Here is an 18,904-nt window from a genome sequence, read left to right on the forward strand (position 1 = left end):
TGCTCAAATTCTCAGGATGTTAATCAAGTTCAAACAATGATTAAACTTGATTGTTGTTACCACCTTGGTCATCATATCTGCGGGATTATCTGCTGTTGGAATCTTCTGAAGTAGAATTTTTCCTTTTTCAAAGACTTCCCGCACAAAGTGATATCTTACGTCGATATGTTTGGTTCTTGAATGATAGACTTGATTTTTCGCTAAATGAATAGCGCTCTGACTGTCACAATATAAACTTATGTGACTTTGAACAACTCCTAAGTCTTTCAACAATCCATTAAGCCAAATAGCCTCCTTAACAGCTTCTGTAACTGCCATATATTCTGCCTCTGTAGTAGACACAGCTACTGTAGACTGTAAGGTAGACTTCCAACTCACTAGGGCTTTCGCAAGAGTAAACAGATACCCCGTAGTTGAACGACGTTTATCTAAATCACCAGCAAAGTCGGAATCAACATATCCAACTACAAACTGACCAAGTGCTTCATCCTGTTCAAAAATTAAACCAACATCTACGGTTTTTCGAAGATACCGTAGAATCCATTTCACAGCTTGCCAATGTCCTTTTCCAGGATCATGCATATACCTGCTCACAACTCCAACAACTTGTGAAATGTCAGGCCGCGTACACACCATCGCATACATCAAACTCCCAACTGCATTAGCATATGGGACTTTTGCAATATATTCTCTTTCTTCTTCAGTTTTCGGAGATAATTGAGCACTAAGTTTCAAATGAGAAGCAAGTGGGGTACTTACATGTTTTGTATTTTCATTTACACCAAAACATTGTAATACCTTTTTCAAATATTGCTTCTGATTCAAACAAAGCTTGCCTCTCTGTCTATCTCTACTTATCTCCATGCCGAGAATCTTCTTGGCCTCACCTAGATCTTTCATCTCGAACTCTTGATTCAACTGAGCCTTCAGCTTATCTATCTCATTTTGGCTCTTCGAAGCAATTAACATATCATCAACATACAAGAGTAGATAAATGAAAGATCCGTCATGTAGCTTCTGCAAATATACACAATTGTCATATTTGCTTCTTGTGTACTTCTGCCTTCTCACAAAGCTATCAAATCACTTGTACCACTGCCTCGGGGATTGCTTCAATCCATATAGCGATTTGTTCAGCTTACAAACCCAATTTCTACCACCAGCATCTGTGTATCCTTCGGGCTGAGTCATATAGATCTCCTCTTCTAACTCACCATGCAAGAAAGCCGTCTTAACATCAAGTTGAGCTAGTTCCAAATTCAACTGTGCTACCAAGGCCAACAAAATTCTAATGGAGGAATGCTTCACAACAGGGGAAAATACATCATTGTAGTCAATTCCCTCCTTCTGAGCGTAGCCTTTAGCTACCAATCTTACCTTGTAGCGAATATCCTTCTTGCTAGGAGATCCATCTTTCTTTGCGAATACCCACTTGCATCCGATTGCCCTTTTACCTTTCGGTAATTGTGCCAATTCCCAAGTATTGTTCTTCAGGAGAGACTGCATTTCTTCATCCATGGCACTTTTCCATTTATCACTTTCTAAGCTTTGCATTGCTTCTTGATAAGTGATAGGAATATCATCAACAACGGGAAGGGCGTAAGCCACCATATCAGTAAATCGAGCAGGTTTACGAATTTCTCTCCGTGGCCTTGCAACTGCAACTGGTTCTGGTGTACTTAGTGGTTCTTGGGTCAGAACCTCTTCAACCTCTAATTCCTCCATTGTGGCTGGAGAATTAGACTTATTAACTGGGCAAATCCCCATCTGCTCAAACTCCACCTGTTTTGGAGTACACTCCACCTGCTGTGGAGTATTGCTCGTCTGAATATCTTTATCTACTACCTTTTTCAATGTGGCAGATTCATCAAAGGTAACATCTCTGCTACAGATCATTTTCTTTGTGCTTAAGCACCAAAGACGAAATCCCTTCACTCCAGAAGTGATTCCCATAAAGAGAGCTTTCTTTGCCCTCGGATCTAACTTTGACTCCTTCACATGGTAATATGCAGTGGATCCAAACACATGTAAGGAATCATGATCTGTAGCCGGTTTTCCAGACCATACCTCCATAGGAGTTTTTCTTTCTAATGCAGATGATGGCAAACGATTAACAAGATGGCCAGCGTATGTCACAGCCTCAGCCCAAAATTGCTTGCCCAACCCAGCATTGGACAACATACATCGAACTTTCTCCAACAATGTTCGATTCATACGCTCTGCCAATCCATTCTGCTGTGGTGTATCCCTAACTGTGAAGTGTCGAACAATACCATACTCTTGGCACACATCGAAGAACGGATCACTTTTATATTCCCCTCCATTGTCCGTCCTAAGCCGCTTGATTTTCTTGCCAGTCTGGTTTTCGATCATAGTTTTCCATTTAAGAAAAACTCTAAGCACTTCATCCTTAGTTCTCATGGTATACACCCAAACTCTTCTGGAAAAGTCATCAACAAAAGTAACAAAGTAGTGTTTTCCTCCCAATGAAGGTGTCTTGGAAGGCCCCCACACATCTGAGTGAACATATTCCAAAATACCTTTTGTATTATGGATAGCAGTACCGAATTTCACTCTCTTTTGCTTTCCCAGAACACAATGCTCGTAAAATTTTAATTTGCAAGCCTTTGCACCTTTCAACAATCCTTGCTTTGCCAGAATTTACAAGGATTTTTCGCTGGTATGTCCCAACTTCATATGCCACAACTGTATTGAGTCCAATTCTTTGTTGCAGGAAGCTGCAGCGACTGCTCCAATAACTGTACTACCTTGGTAGTAATACAAGTTATTTTTCCTGATGCCCTTCAATATCACAAGTGCGCCAGATGTCACTTTCAAAACCGCATCTCTCATAGTAACAACTGAACCATTGGATTCCAGGGCTCCCAATGAGATGAGATTTTTCTTCAAACTGGGCACGTACCGAACATCAGTCAGAACTCTGGTTGATCCATCTTTATTCTTTAATTGGATTGAACCTATCCCAACAGTTTTACAGGCATTGTCATTGCCCATATAAACAACTCCTCCATTTAGTTCTACTAAATCAAAGAACCACTCCCGGTTAGGGGACATATGATAGGTACAACCCGAATCCAATATCCACTCATCTGAATGGAACGGCGATGATGATGCAACCAGTGATAGTTCAGAGTCACTGGTATCATGCTTTGCAACACAAGCATCTACAGCAGCTTTTCCCTTATTCTTCAGCTTTGGACAATTTTTCTTCCAGTGGCCTTTCTCTTGACAAAAAGCACATTCATCTTTCCCGAGTCTGGACTTTGACTTTGATCTCCTCTTTTGAGTTTTCTTCCGAATGTATGAATGACCTCAGACTACTAAAGCTTCTGTATCTCTGATTGAGTTTTTCTGTTTGTCCTTCTTTCTCTGTTCATAACTGTATAAGGCCGCACAGACTTCGCTCAGAGATATATCACTCCTGCCATGAAGTAGAGTAGTTTCTAGGAACTCAAACTCCTCAGGAAGTGACCCCAACAGCATCAAAGCCAAATCTTCATCTTTGAATGTCTCATCCATATTCAGCAAATCAGTGACTAACTGATTAAATTTGGTGATGTGATCATTCATTGTGGTACTTGGGGCGTATGTGAAGCGAAACAGTCTTTTCTTCAAGTGGAGCTTATTTTGACTGTTTTTCTTCAAAAAATTTTCTTCAAGTGCCACCCACAACTTATTTGCAGAAGTCTCCTTTGAAAAAGCATACCTCTGCTCTCGAGAAAGGCATGATCGAATTGTGCCACATGCCAACCGATTGATCGCCTTCCAATCTTTCTCCTGTACATCATCTGGTTTCTCTTCATCAATGGCAATGTCTAGACCCTGCTGAAAAAGGGCATCTAGAACCTCACTTTGCCACATACCAAAATGGCCTGTGCCATCAAAGATCTCCACGGCCAGTCTTGCATTTGCAATTGTCGGTCTTGTCCACATGGACGATGTTGAAGCTCCTACACTGACCGTTTTCTCTATAATCTTTCAATATACCTAAGGAAATCTTTTCTGATGTGGAAGATCAGTTTAAACTGCAACCACAGAGCATACTACATTAACCTTCGGCTCTTGATACCACTTGTTGTTCCAATAGGGTCGGAAGCGTGTAAATTATTGTACTAAAAAATCACACAAAGTTCAATTCCCAGGGAAGAGAGGTGGATCACATGGATCTCTTAAATACCAAGTCTTTCCTTAGACAGAATATCCCTTCTATAGTAATTTAATAGCACAATTAAATACTACTATTATACCCTCAAATATTGAAAGAAAAATAGGACAAGAAAGAACACAAGAGTTTTAACGAGGTTCGGTAAATTATACCTACGTCCTCGGGCACTAACACCAGATGATAACTTTACTATCTTCAAAGTATTACAAACAAATAGAATTCCTTAAGAATTCTCAAATGGGAGAAAAAGAAAACTAAGAGAGAAAGATTGGTTGGGATGAATTGAAATGAGAAATGAGAAGGCCTATTTATAGTTGAGGTTTAAGGACCAAACAATAAATAGCCCATTATCTCAAGGACCAAAAAAAAAATTATCCCATGCCACTTTTTCAAAGTCAACTTTAGGGTGTTAAACTTGCACCACTTGGATTGTTTTCCATTAAAATTGTCTGCCATTAATCATAATGTTAACACAAACACCCAAGAACATGCGAGCCTAACTCGAGAGCTCGTCACGAGAGCTCTCCCAATGAACCTTTGATGTCTTTATCTTCTGGGGCCCAGATTCCTCTGCATGTACTCAAGTTATGGGTTGATAGTTCGAATTTTTATTCAAATTTCGAGTTGATAACGAGAAAAACTATAACAAAACTTAAATTCAAGCCACACTATTCGAATATCATAATTTTTTATTATTGAAATAGTTCACCACACTATTTGAATTTTTATTGAAAAATATCAATTAAAATTCAAAGTATTCAAACTTGAATTTGAGCATAAATATCTACCTACTTATTGACTGCAACGTGTTATCCACGGAGTGGAAACTTGAAGATTTGGTTAATAGGATATCCATGATCAACTTAACAAGTCCTAAACTTTTACGACTGTAACTGTTCGAACTCCATATTTAATGCAATTAGTTTGCATTTCTCCATAACTTGGCAGACGCTGTTAAATGTTTCAACCAACACAAACCAGCCCGTCTGAGGCCTATTTAATATTTGAAGTACGGCCATGGAAGAGTAACATCCATTCCGGAGAATAGAATTTCTAATAAAGGACCGGATTCCCTTTCCAAGCTTCAGCAAGCCAGATATGGCTCAAAATATGGCCAGGAGAAGGGTTGTTTTGGTGCAGATTTTGGCACTAGCCTTGGCCGCTGTTATGCCATTGCTCTCAGGAGGTGTGGATATTCAACAAGTTAGGGTGCTGGCAGCTAAATTCAACGTGACTTGCGTAGTGGTATTCGGAGACTCCAGCGTGGATCCAGGCAATAACAACTATATTGCTACGCCCTTTAAGGGTAATTTCCTACCGTATGGGAAAGACTTCTTCAGAGGCCACCCGACTGGACGGTTCAGCAATGGAAGGCTAGCCACTGATTTTATTGGTAATTTACTGCCTTGTCTCTCAGACCTTGATATGTCAACTAGTTTCATACTGTAAATATAATTTTTACGCTTTCGAGTTTCCAAACGCCCTGCATCATCTTATCATTGGCATCAACTGCAGTTAACAGACTGATGCTGCTGAAAAATGTTTGGTTTTTGGCTCATTCACTTTGATTCATCCTTTACAATGACTAAAAAATTATTTATCTGAAGACCTACTAATGAACATATAAAACTAATACCCATACTATAGTTTAAAGAGTTTTGACTAGATTATTTACATGCAAGTTTTGACAACTTCAAATATTAATCTATAGGTTTTGATTTTGATATATTTTCCTTTTGTTTTGTATTAAAGACTCATGAAGATTAGTACAAAATATACTAAGCATTAAATCGATAAGACAACTTCATTAGTTGGTTGTGACCTGATAAATTGAAAAACAAAGCAAAGATGAGTAACATGAAAGTCTAAAAATAGACTTCTAACTAAATATATTTGTTTTTCTTACTTTAATGTGTTAAAAATACGCACAAGATATTGTACTTGTGGACTCTCATATATTATATATGTTTCGTTGGTTCAATTACCAATCATGCTTTTAAATGTTAAATCATATATACATGCTAGCAGCTGATGAATCGATCACTTTCAACATTCTAGGCTACACATCTCTATCAATTCAAAAGCAGTGAAAACAAATATTCTTTCTTTCATGCACGATTAATGTAATTTGTCGATTCTGTATTCAATGTCAAAAGCCAAAGGAAAACTTTGATTTTGGCCAATAAATATTTCAGAATGTCCTCTGCTCACGTAGTGTTTATTAATAAATGATCAGCTGAAGCTTTGGGTTACACGAACGAAATTCGACCTTTCCTTAACAAGAGATTGAGACCAGTTGATATCTTGCATGGTGTTAGTTTCGCATCAGCTGCTTCTGGTTATGATGAGCTCACTGCCAATCTCTCAGTAAGTCTGCCCCTTTTATTTGGAAACATATATATATATTGCTCGACAAAAGAAATTTTATTAATAAAAGAGAAACATCCACTGTTACAGTGGTGATACATCACTAATAACATAAAGAGCAACGCCTAAGCATACACCGAAAACAGGCCTCCGATAGGAACACAATAAAAACAACACCAATAAGCACCAAAGCGTTATACTCCTATGGCATTACAACAGTATAACAAACACTAGGAGAACATCAAGATTAGACAAGCACAAAAACAGCAAACACTCGAATCATCAATTTCCAAACAAGTGCTGACCCAAAACTCCAAGATCGGCAAACCAGAACAAAATACTCAACCTCAAGCCATTCACCAAAACAAAATATATGGATAAGCTATCAATTCCACCCTTCCCCAAAAGCATCAAGGGAAAAATTGATGAAAGAATTGAACCCACCTCAAATGACAACTACTTGATAATATATCGTTCTCCCTAAAACCAGTAGGACATGGAAACATAATCAAACACCAGCTTTAATTTACCCTCAGTCGAACCTTCATGGGAAGCTTAGACAAACTCCAACTCAAGAGGCTTAACAACCAAGACCAAATAGGAACACTTTCCTCAACTTATCTCTTCTCATAATCTTCCTTTTTCCAATGCATGTGTGCATGTGTGTGTTTATATTTTTGTTTTTATCGGTGAAACAGCATGTCCTGCCGGTTTCCAAGCAGCTAGAGTATTTCAGGGAATATAAGATGCGGCTGAGGCAACTGGTTGGAGCGAGGAAAGCAGAAAATATTATAAAAAATGCGGTAGCTGTGATGAGTATGGGCACAAATGACTTTCTTCAAAACTACTATTTAGAACCCATTCGCCCCAAGCAGTATACTTTGGAAGAGTACCAAAATTACTTGGCTTCTTGCATGTCTGACGATGTTAAGGTGCCTCCCTGTCTCTCTGCTATACCCTACTTGTAATATATCTTGTATAGAGCATTAACATTCCATTTGGTTGAAAGGAAAATACTCAACTCTTTTAAGATTAGTTGCATGTAGGGAACACATAGGTTAAATATTTACAGATCCCAACAATCATCTTCCTATCCTATCCTATATTCTGTTGGTTTAACAAATTCCAAGTCGTTTTGATTTATTGCAGACGATGCACAGTCTTGGGATAACAAGATTAGTGGTAGTTGGGGTGCCTCCCCTGGGGTGCATGCCCCTTGTCAAGACTCTAATGAACCAGGAAACATGTGTGGAAAAGTATAACAATTTCTCCTCCTCCTTCAATTCCAAGCTACAATTCAAGTTGGAAGTCGCCAGGACAACATTAGGGATGAAAATTGGCTACGTTGATGCTTATGGCATCTTTGAGGACGCTGTCAATAACTCCAAAAAATATGGTTAGCTTTTAATCTTTCCCTTTTTATTTTCTGTTCAACATTTGACGATAGTAGCATGTAATAACTTCTGGATAAAAACATAATGAAAAAAATGACAGGTTTCATTGAAGCTTCAAAAGGGTGTTGCGGGACGGGGACCATAGAGTATGGAGATACATGCAGAGGCATGAGTACATGCGCTGATGCGTCAAAATATGTATTCTGGGATGCTGTTCATCCCACTGAAAGAATGTATGAAATAATCGCTGGGCAGGCCATTGATTCTCTCCGGAAACAGCTGATGGCCTAGCTAGAAGCCTGCAAGCTGCAACTTTAGGTAGATCGGTGCGTTAATTAAGTATGCTTTGTACTAAGACTCTACGACTAAAAGAAACTGTTTTGTGTAATTTAGCATTTTGGCTTCTCCTATTGTTTGTTTATCAATCTGTCTACCATTTTTGAGGTACGCTTGTTGGATGGAAAAGTGAAAGGTGGAAGGAAGGACTGAAAAAGTAGAAAATAAATAATTGGAGTATGCTTATTTTTCTTTTTTCTTTTTTGGAGAAACATTATGAATGCTCACTATTGGTCAATAATATACACACTTATGTTTGAATTTTTCTTTTTTATATTTTTGGAAAATTTTAAATTTTTTAATATAATTTGACGAACTTTTTTTTAATTTTAATTTTATTTTGAAAATTTAAGACTTTTTAGTTAATTTATTTTTTAAAAAATTATAAATTTCATAATCTTTTTATATTTTTATAATTTTTCAATATAATTTTAAATTATTAGTGTATATAATAAAAAATTGTTAGCAAAAAAATACGATTCAAATTTTAACGGAGCCTTCAAATTGTATTGGAATTGTCGAATTTGACTAAAACAATCGGTCGAGTACGGTACAAAAGTAGGTGGCTTATAGAAATGTCAATGGTGGACGAAATTATGGTAGAGTGCAAATTTAATTATTTTTTTTAGAAAGAAATAACGCTAAAAAATTATAAGATTAAAGCTTAGGCGAAAAAACTGCCTGTAAATTTATCTCTATCGATAAAAGTACGAATAAACTCGGGTGGAACAACGATAACTTGCAAATTTCATTAATTTTAAAGCAGTGGTAATTGATAAACCTCTAATTATGAATCATAATTTTTTTTTTCTTTTTGCAAAATTTTCAGTGACATATAAGTCTTAACTGGTATCTGTTGCATTAAATTTACATGTCGCTGAGCATTCAATGTACTAAACCACCCACATATACAAAAAATACATATTATTTGTAAAGTAATATTAGATTTAATTATATATATTTATACATCACTCCACCAGTCGAATATCAATCCTGGATAAATGAATCGATGACAGGACGACTAGCCATAAACAAGTTGATGTATGTCTTTTCAGTTGGGTGAATTGAGTCAAAAAATACATATTTAGATGCGTCGTTGCACACAAATGATCCTGGATTACACAAAAATCCTGCTTCTAAATAACCACTCCCACAGCAGCCATGGCTAACCTCATCGAAATCTGCAGAGAAATAATGGGAAAAATAAATATATAGCAGATGAAAAACGAAATCTGGGTTGCTGATATAATTACAACGTAGAAACCACACATTATTTTTTAATTAGAAGATTATGCTTACCATGTTTTCCGAGCCCTTGAATCATATCAATCAATGGTGTGAAAATGTCGACGTAAGTGATTTTTGCATCCAGATGAGCTAATCTACCCTGCATGGAATTCAGTTCATTTTGGAGCATTTGGTTATATTCCATTCCTACTTGAGATAAGTTTTCTATGCAACCACGTTCGAGGATGGCGTTTTTAGAATAGAGAGTGATCACAGCCGGCAGACAACCCATAGGGGGCAGCCCAGTAACTGCGATTCTCCGAGCTCCTTCATCCCATAAATCCTGCGTTAAACATTTGTATACACACTAATTAATTAATCAACGCCTCCCAAGTTGTAGGGCTTGAAGACTGCCCTAGGGCCTAGGCTGTTCTATTATTCTTAAAGACTGCCCTCCAATACCTATCCAGCAAGTTGATTGCAATAAGTCAACCAATGGAAGAATCGGAAGGTGGTGTATTTTCCATGTAGTTAATGCTAGGACCCCATACATTCCTTACAGTCCTTTCTACGTGCATTACAAATTTGCTCAGATTCTTCCTACTTAAATTCGTAATAAAAAAATTATGAAGACTCTTGTACTATTTGTCTCTTTATTAAAAAATTGTTAAATTAATCTTTTTATATTAGATTAAAAAATAAATTGATCATTTCTGGTAAAAAATTTATCTATTTGTATTGTTAAAAACCTGCGTGGCTGACGAAATAACCATATAACGACACATGACATGTCATGTGTACCTCATGCTGATGTACAATAACAAAATTTTAACAGTAGAAATAGATTGTATTTTTAACAGAAGAATTAGTTTATTTTTTGATCTAATACATATGGACCAATATATCTATTTTTTAGTAGAGAGAATAAAGCAAAATACAATCCTACTCTTAATAAAAAAATTTCTATAATATTTTTATCACTCAGTCCCAACCATGCAACCTTTTATGTTATCCAACAAATATATGTTTGGAGGAGGTAACCATTATATCTATTTTTTAGTAGAGAGAATAAAGCAAAATACAATCCTACTCTTAATAAAAAAATTTCTATAATATTTTTATCACTCAGTCCCAACCATGCAACCTTTTATGTTATCCAACAAATATATGTTTGGAGGAGGTAACCATTTGTAACTCACATTTGAATAGTCAAATTTTGACTCAAGCCCCATATCCCTACAACCTTGATTAACTAGCGTTTTTCTTATCCAGAAAATATATGGAATGTTGTAGCCACTTGTAACTCACAGTCGAAAAGTAAAATTTTGGACGGCTCAAGCAACCCCTTCCCCTTCATCAAAAGGTAGATGAATAAATTATATACCATGAAACATATATGGTAAACTAGTATCATTTGTAGGTTATCCTTAGCTATTAACAATCTACTCCTCCGTATCGTTAAAAATAGGAAATTAATTTGATTTGTTAAATATGTTATTATGATCTCTTTGGATAGTTGTAGTAGTTCTAATTAAGCCAAACCTGTAGGACTTGCTTAAAACTTTGCAAGACGAACTGTTGATAAGCTGAGACGGTATAGCTTTTTCGTCGAATTGGTAAGGTGAAATAGTTGACTACAAAGTCATTAGTACCACAACTGATGAGAAACACAGCTTCTTTGATAATAGCTTCCGTTCTTCTATTTCCAATGGCAGATTGCAGTCGTTTTTTATACTCTTTAAAATACTCCAGCTGCTTGGGTAATGAAATCACGCTCTGCATTTCAACACATTAACTTTTGAACTTAAATTAGCTTTTCACACTACATTATAACGTATACATCAAAGAGAAAAAAAGGGAAAAAGGAGAGATGCGGACAGATATCTGTGGTGTAAGTGGATCAAATCCAGAGCCGGCGGAGGCGAAGCTAACTCCTGTCATCAGCTCCTCAATGCTAAGGTTGGGATCCAAATATGGTGGCAAATATTCTTTAATGCCTACATAAGAAACTGCCCAAACGCACCAAATGAAAGCAGCTCAAGTTTACTTGCACCACAAAGGATAAAGTACCAAATATCATGTTTCATTTGAATGGATAATCAACCTACCAATGAGATCGGTGGAAAGCTTCCCGTTAGTAAACCTTCCGGTCGGCACGTGGTCTCTAAAATCCTTTCCATAAGGAGGAAAATTGCCCCTAAACAGGGTCTTTACGTAGTTGTTGTTCCCAGGATCTACCGTCGAATCTCCAAAGACAAAAGCAGCCGTAATCTTGTTGTTGAAGGGCCTTGGCGTTAGCAAGCCTTCAGCATGAGCAACAAAAAACGACATGTAGAGAGAGAGAAGAGTAAGAAGAGGAAAAGAAAATTTGTGACAAGACTCCATGTGATCCTCTAGTTTGATAGTGGGAATTGAACAAATTTTGGACTGATCGACTATTATTGAGTGTATGGGGGATATGCTTATTTATTATAGCCTCCCATTAGCCAGCGTTATTTTTTGTCTGTCACAAAAGTGAAAATGGGACAACTTCAAGCAGCAGTTTAAGTTTCTTGACAAAAAAAAACATCATCGCTAATGTACAGTGTTTTATCGCCCTTTCTATATTAGTTTGGTTGCTGTAGTTTGGAAACCTAACCTTTCCTGATCAGTCTTTAGCTTCTCAACTACCAAATTACAGAGCAAAATTTGCCAAATTAAAATTAGTCAGAGGCTTTTTACATATCGGGAAACAGTATCCTTTTGACAAAATTTTGCTTTGGTAAATTAGCAGTTGAAAACGTTGTACTCAACATTTTTTATACATAGTAGTAACTGTGTTGTGTCACTAAAATTTGTCCAAAAAGACTATTATTGAAGTCTTGTAAAACGTGTTTTTTTCCCATTTGATCATCCAAGACGTGATTGAGTGTGTTGAAACTTGAAAGTAAGAAGCTTCTGCTACAAGTTTGGTTGTTTCGTGTCCATGACTTTGGTCGACAATTACCTGATACTATGAAATGTTAATCTCATATATGTGGTAAGCTACTTATGGGGTTTAGCATTTTAGATTTCTTTTAAACCATAAAGTTGAGATAAACACTCTGCTCTAATTATTTCCCTAACAAGTTAATACTACTGCGTATATATATATATACACATTAATTATCAGAAGATGTGGTGGTTACTAATTAATGAAGGGATGTCCAACACGGAATTTATAAATTATATTTTATACTCAATAATAGAAAAGATGTGGAGCCACTATTAAGAGGAAACAACCACAAGATTAAATAAAATAATATATATATAAAAATAAAAAACAGTTGAGATATATACGGTGAGGATGAATATCCATAAACGTGTTAACATTTTGCCTTATGCAGTGAGCTATGGGCCTATATTATAAATATATAAAATTTTCACTGTAAATCTCAGAACTCTATTTGCTTTTCGATATCATCACACACAAAAATGGGGGGATGGCTGGTGCCTGGAGCAGATTCCTGTTTATTTTAAGTTGTTTGCAGAACTATTCATCACCAGAAAAAAAGACAAAAGTTATAAACAAATAAACAGATTGCAAAGTTTTCAAGCCAATCGGTTTGAAAATGTGTTGCCATAATAGAGGTATGGATCAGAGTCTGGACACTCGAGTTGAGGCAGCTTCAAGTGCCCGTTACATCGAAAGCATAATCTAATGGGAGAAATTAATGTGGGTGTCCCAACTTTCCTTAAAAAAATTGACAGTTGCAGAACAGATTAGTTTATCATTTCCTCTCTCTCCCAGCTCCAAAATTCTGCTGTATGGAAAAAGTACAGTGAGATGGTAACAAGATGAGCGAATAAGTTGTCGGAGAAGACACATTATGTTTGTGAAAGAAAATGATGATGTGAATCCACAAAAGTAGAATTTTATCGTTCTGGATACCATATAAATATTTTAATTTGTATAGGCATTTTATATTTGTCGTGAGCATATATACGTTATATAGCGTACAGTGTATGTTAATTAATCAAAATTTGTTAGTAATGCTATTATGGCACAGCTGCAAGTACCCCAATGGTGACTCCTGAACCACTATTTGCAACTAAACATGGACACTTTTTTCTTTTGTTCTGAATTTAGGACTCAACCACTTTTGTTTTTTTGGACTGGTGACTCAACCACCTATTTACTTGAAAGCTAATGTTATTAGCTTATTGAGGTAAAGTAAAATGAGTCTAAAATTAAAGAAATAATCGTAATATAATAAAGCTTTGAATAGTTGATCTTAAGTTAGATTCTCTTACATCAAACTTTTGAAGGATGGTGAGATGTGATCTTAAAATTTGAGCCCACGATTTCTTTTATCATTACAATTTGTGCTCCTTTTTTAAAAACATTACGGGGTTTACCATCGTGGGTTCTTTTATTTTTTTTGGTAAATCCTACAATTGGACATACAATTTTCATAAGTTTTTATTTTGGACATTAAAAATAAAAAATAAAAAAGAGTTGCAAATTGGTGCATTCGTTAACAACTGTATTCATTTTAATCACTAAATTTTTATAAATTTTCATTTTGGTCACCCCGTTAATTTAATATTATTATTCACTCATTTTAGTCACCCAACTTTAATAAATTTTCATTTTGGTCAATCATTTACTTTTTAAAATTTTATTTTATTTTATTAATTCCTTATAAAACCCAGGTAATTTTATTAATTCTAAAAAGAAAAAAATTAAAATTAAAATTAAAATTAATTTTTAAAAAGATAAAATGAGTGACTAAAATGCCAACGCATTAAAATTTGGTGACTAAAATTAGTGTATAATAACATTGAATTAAGGTCAGATTGTCAAAATAAAAACTTATTAAAGTTGGATTACTAAAATGGAAACAGTTGTTAATAGCAGTACGTAATTAGTATTTTTTTTTTTGCTGCCCAAAATGAAAACTTATAAAAGTTGGATGGTCAAATGTGAAGTTTACCCTTTTATTTTTTTAATTATCAGAGAAAGGCATAAAAGAACCCGTAAAGGGGAAGGCCATTATAGGCAAAGACCGTAAAATTTTGACAAATGAATGTAAATTTAATAATTTTGTAGAGCTTAACTAATATATTAATTCCCTTAAAAAATTAATATATTAAAAAATATTTGGTACAAGTGGAGTTTTAAATTTTATAAGGTTATATTAAAAGAATAATTTTAAAAATATATATATGACAATTCATTAAGATGACTTGTGGAATAAATTAATATACTAAATACTATCTCATATGTTAATTAATAATTTCTAAAAAATTAAATAAAAAATATTTGGAACATTATTAGTGGAGTTTTTAAATTCTACAAATAGAGTTAGAGGGTAGACAAATATTCTATAGGGTATAATAAATTATTAAAATATATATTTTTAAAAAAAGCACATGTTAAAATTTTAATGTTGCATGTGTAATAATAACACATGAAATATTCACGATATTAAATTTTAAAAAATAGGTTAAATTGTTTATCATTATTAATACTAGAAATCCTGTCGGACAAGTATGTGCGTGAAACAATAGATTTAAAATATAGATGTGTGTTTAAAAATAACATACTATAAATAATAAAATATATGGTTTAAAACTAATTAATCATAATAACACATAAAATATGTACAATATTAAAATAAAAATAGATTAAATTATAAGTAAAACGAAATTTTCACACATAAATTTATCAGATAAACAATACTAAATACACTACAATTATTTATCATGATTTTGTTAACAATTGTGAGTTAATATCGAGTTGACTTATAACACTAACTCAATTAGCAACATTATTAATATATATAATTAATGGAAATGATAAATTGTGCATATTAAAATAAAAATACAGAATATTGAAATGATAAATTAATATTTTAATAATTTAATTTCCGATTGATTGAAAAGAACTATGAGATGAGTTTTTATTACTGATTGATAATTGAGTTGTAATTTTTTTTTTCACCAAAAAAAAATTAATTCCTACGAGTTGAAATCGTTAGGGCAATTTGATGCGGCTGAAGGCCTGAACCCCATTCAGCAAATGCATTAACTTGTATTGGCCTACGAAGCTTTCTACCCGTACCCACAACCCGCCGCATTTGCATCATACTCTCCCATCTTTCTTTGGTTTTAATTAACCCTTTAATTCTTTTTAAATGTTGAAGCATGTGTCCTTATAATAACAAAATGTTGTTATAGTTGAAATCGGTTTCCTTAATTAAGGATGTCAATGCTTGGACCTCAAGAAAAATGGATTTTGCATTGATGCACATGTAACTACCACATTTGCTCTGTTCACATATCGTATTGATCTGCAATCATAAATCGGATTTACATGAAATAAAATAAAAATTCAATATTATAAAGCTCAAAAGGTTGTCAATTATCAGTAGCTAATTTTTTAGATTCTTAATTTTCAATAATTAAAATTTTAAAAAAATCAATCATTTTATTGAGGGCCGGTGATTTCCTCCACCCTAATTTCTTCTATTAATCCCATTTCTCTCTTTTTTTTTTCTATTGATTCTATTTTTCTTCGATTTTTATTCTTTTCTTTCAATTTTTTGTTTTGAAACAATCTAATTCAAGGCTGAAATTATTCGCAATTTCAGATGAACAGATATTAAAGTATTATTCGCAATTTCTGGAGATACCACTGAATCTTGGAGTATTATAAAAGATGACAACTCATTTATGAGGTAAAAAAGGAATCATGAAATCTACAGGTATAACTTGTTTCTTCTTCGATTTTTTAATGGTGACACTAGAGAACGACCCTTGGCATTTTCCAAAAAACTCCTATGATTTTGAGGAGATGGACTCCAAACATGAAGAGTCTAGATTTCAACACATCCAAACTTTTGATCTCGATCCATTTGAGTAAGGTCCTTTTAGAATTGTTTACATAGAAAGGACTCAACCAAATCGCTAGTACGATTGGGAATCCGCTCTACATGGATGTTATAACAGCTAGAAGGCAACAATTGGCATTTGCAAAGGTGTGTGTAGAGGTAACCACTAGCTCAACTAAGCCTAGATTTATTAATGTTACACTAAGTGATGGCTCCATTTCATTCATAAAGGTGGAAGTTCCATAGTTTCCACTTTGATGTTCTGAGTGCAAGACCTTGGGGCATTATGAGAAACTTTGTCCTAAGAAGCAGGTTAAAGCTATTCAAATTTGGAAACCCAAAGAGTCTTTAGTTGTGATGACTACAAATTCAGACTTAGGTGTAATAGTAGAGAAATTGGTTTCTGATATACTTAGTGCGCTAAATAAATAAAATAAAATAAAATAAAATAAGATGAAAGGGGAGTTGAAAAGTAAGAAAGGTAAAGAAGTGATTGAACAATGAAAGTTTCTATACCTAGATCTAGCAGCAGATTTTAGATATTGTGTTCAACAAGTGATGAGGAAGTTGTTATTCAGGATAGAGTTGAACTAGTGCAAGGCTTCTCCTCGCAAGGCTTGAATTACATCAACGGGGGTCGTAAACTTTGCGAATGCTACGAAGACAAAAAAGAAAAATCAAATGGAGGGGTAAAGATTACAAGTTGGGCTGCAAAGCAGTTGAGCTTTGCTAGGAGAATGCAGTCAGTGCAATTTGTTATTTTCAGATTCAGAACTTTTGATGCAAGCACTTCATTCTACCTAATGCAATTCTTAGAAAGATCAACCAAATGTGCTTTAGTTTTTTTTTTTTTGGAAAGGTAATGAAGACCTGCCCAATGGGCAATAGTGAGTTAGAAAAGATACATACTCCTAAAGTCGAATGCAGACTTGGAATGAAGGATCTTGAATGTTAGGATCGAGCTTGCATTATCCAACTCATAAAGGGCATCTTGTGTTAAAGTATAATACCCAAAGATCAAATAATGAGATAATTGTAATAAGATGCTTGATTACCTAATTTATTAATAAAGGTATTGCGATTATTATTTCCAGTCTTCATTATTGTGTTAAATAAATTTTATAATGATATAATTCCTAATAATAGTATGATAATTTTTAATGTCCCTAGTCAAGTATTATTGTGGGTTTGAACCACACTAATGCATTGAAATTAATATGTACTTATGACAAGTGTTGTTATAAATATGTGATATCAAGTTAACACATAGTATATATTAAAGAATAATATATTAGATTGGCCCATCATGAGAATGCTTATTGGATTATTATATAATAGTCATTATTGTATGTATGTTTCTTAAACTTGAGATCACTATAGTTCCAACATTGTGAGTTTTATGTTTTGACACAATCAAACATTTTTGTAAAATGATTATACTATAAAGGTTGGTGTCGCGTATGCCACAATCTATGTGGTGGGTATGCATGATCAATATAGTATTGGTCTCTCCTACATAATAGGAGCGATATCTTGAACCCATTGATCAAGTGAGACTAAAAATGCATAATTATATTCAAATGAGTTTATATGAGATACCACACCTATTATTTTTTCACGACCTACTTGAGATTGAAGAATTAAAATATTAGACTATACAATTGTGATTATTTCATGATTTGTGTTCAATCTAAATATCACGAATAAAAAGACATTACATGATAATATTATTATAGAAAGATTATATTAAACCACGACTTCTAACATTACAAAATCCTAAAAGGTGACCCCTTATACTTGAAATAATCAGAATAAAAGAAAGTAGAATTATATTTAATTGTCTTTAATAAATTTCGATTAAAAGAGTATTTTTAAAGTTGGAAGAAAAATAATATCTTTCATGGAAAGCATATATTTTATTTTAGTCCCCTAAATCACGAACTGAGATTTTGCTATCCAATAAGGTAATTTGAATATGGACGAGTCTTGATACCTTCTCCCAGACTTGCCCAAAATTCACTTGTCAAGCAACATTAAGTATTTCGAAATACTCTGAACAAATTTCGAAGAGTTTTTTTTTTTACTGTTCTTCTTGGTGGATATTGTAGAAGTCAGAGCGAAACTTGTTGCGACTACATTTGACTGAAGATCAGAAGCTTTCTGCCATAATCAATACTTTACTCAGATCGAGAATGTATGTTATCTAACTTTCTATCAACTCGAATTCGTTCCTCGCAAGTGGATTCATGCGTCAGAATATTTTCCTCCCAACCTCTTGGCTAAACATGGTTCACTTAGGATTGCTTGGCTCGAAGAGTATATGCTTAGAAACTATTCTTTGAGGCAGGCTCCAATGAAAAGCAACATCAACTGGAGTTGGAGGGAAATACTAAGTTTAAAGAGGAAGCAGTGGTAGTGCTGGAGAGCCCAAAGTTAAATGGAAAGAAAATCACCATTTCAAGAATCTAGATAGTGCTCAGGCCAAAGTAAGAAAGTGTTGTAAGGCAAAGAATAGTATGGTATCCTTTACACATTTCCAA

The 18,904-nt window shown here is 34.4% G+C and overlaps 2 protein-coding genes across 2 annotated transcripts; one reads left to right on the plus strand and one right to left on the minus strand.

Annotated features, from left to right (window-relative positions):
- Positions 1-5,129: 5,129 nt before the first annotated feature.
- Positions 5,130-8,544, plus strand: LOC107943866 (GDSL esterase/lipase At5g45950). Its single transcript, XM_041113592.1, has 5 exons — positions 5,130-5,579; positions 6,423-6,553; positions 7,252-7,485; positions 7,703-7,949; positions 8,048-8,544. The coding sequence occupies exons 1-5, from the start codon at positions 5,285-5,287 to the stop codon at positions 8,236-8,238; spliced, it is 1,098 nt and encodes a 365-aa protein (XP_040969526.1). The 5' UTR covers positions 5,130-5,284; the 3' UTR covers positions 8,239-8,544.
- A 463-nt stretch (positions 8,545-9,007) lies between these two features.
- On the minus strand, positions 9,008-12,038 carry LOC107943864 (GDSL esterase/lipase At5g45960). The gene is made up of 5 exons (XM_016877681.2): positions 11,619-12,038; positions 11,389-11,519; positions 11,053-11,286; positions 9,583-9,853; positions 9,008-9,464 (listed from the first exon to the last, which is right to left on the minus strand). Exons 1-5 carry the CDS (start codon positions 11,893-11,895, stop codon positions 9,271-9,273), a joined length of 1,107 nt encoding a protein of 368 aa, XP_016733170.1. The 5' UTR covers positions 11,896-12,038; the 3' UTR covers positions 9,008-9,270.
- Positions 12,039-18,904: the final 6,866 nt, after the last annotated feature.

This window comes from Gossypium hirsutum, chromosome A05 (assembly GCF_007990345.1).
Source record: "Gossypium hirsutum isolate 1008001.06 chromosome A05, Gossypium_hirsutum_v2.1, whole genome shotgun sequence".
NCBI classification, from domain to species: Eukaryota; Viridiplantae; Streptophyta; class Magnoliopsida; order Malvales; family Malvaceae; genus Gossypium; species Gossypium hirsutum.

What these genes read in the sequence shown, in the direction of transcription:
- LOC107943866 (XM_041113592.1), top strand. Translation starts at nt 5,285, where the DNA reads ATGGCTCAAAATATGGCCAGGAGAAGGGTTGTTTTGGTGCAGATTTTG. An exon ending in AGCTCACTGCCAATCTCTCA is followed by an intron (nt 6,554 to 7,251) that starts GTAAGTCTGCCC and finishes TCGGTGAAACAG; the next exon opens with CATGTCCTGCCGGTTTCCAA. An exon ending in GCATGTCTGACGATGTTAAG is followed by an intron (nt 7,486 to 7,702) that starts GTGCCTCCCTGT and finishes GATTTATTGCAG; the next exon opens with ACGATGCACAGTCTTGGGAT.
- LOC107943864 (XM_016877681.2), bottom strand. Translation starts at nt 11,895, where the DNA reads ATGGAGTCTTGTCACAAATTTTCTTTTCCTCTTCTTACTCTTCTCTCT. An exon ending in GCTTTCCACCGATCTCATTG is followed by an intron (nt 11,520 to 11,618) that starts GTAGGTTGATTA and finishes GCGTTTGGGCAG; the next exon opens with TTTCTTATGTAGGCATTAAA. An exon ending in CACTTACACCACAGATATCT is followed by an intron (nt 11,287 to 11,388) that starts GTCCGCATCTCT and finishes GTTGAAATGCAG; the next exon opens with AGCGTGATTTCATTACCCAA.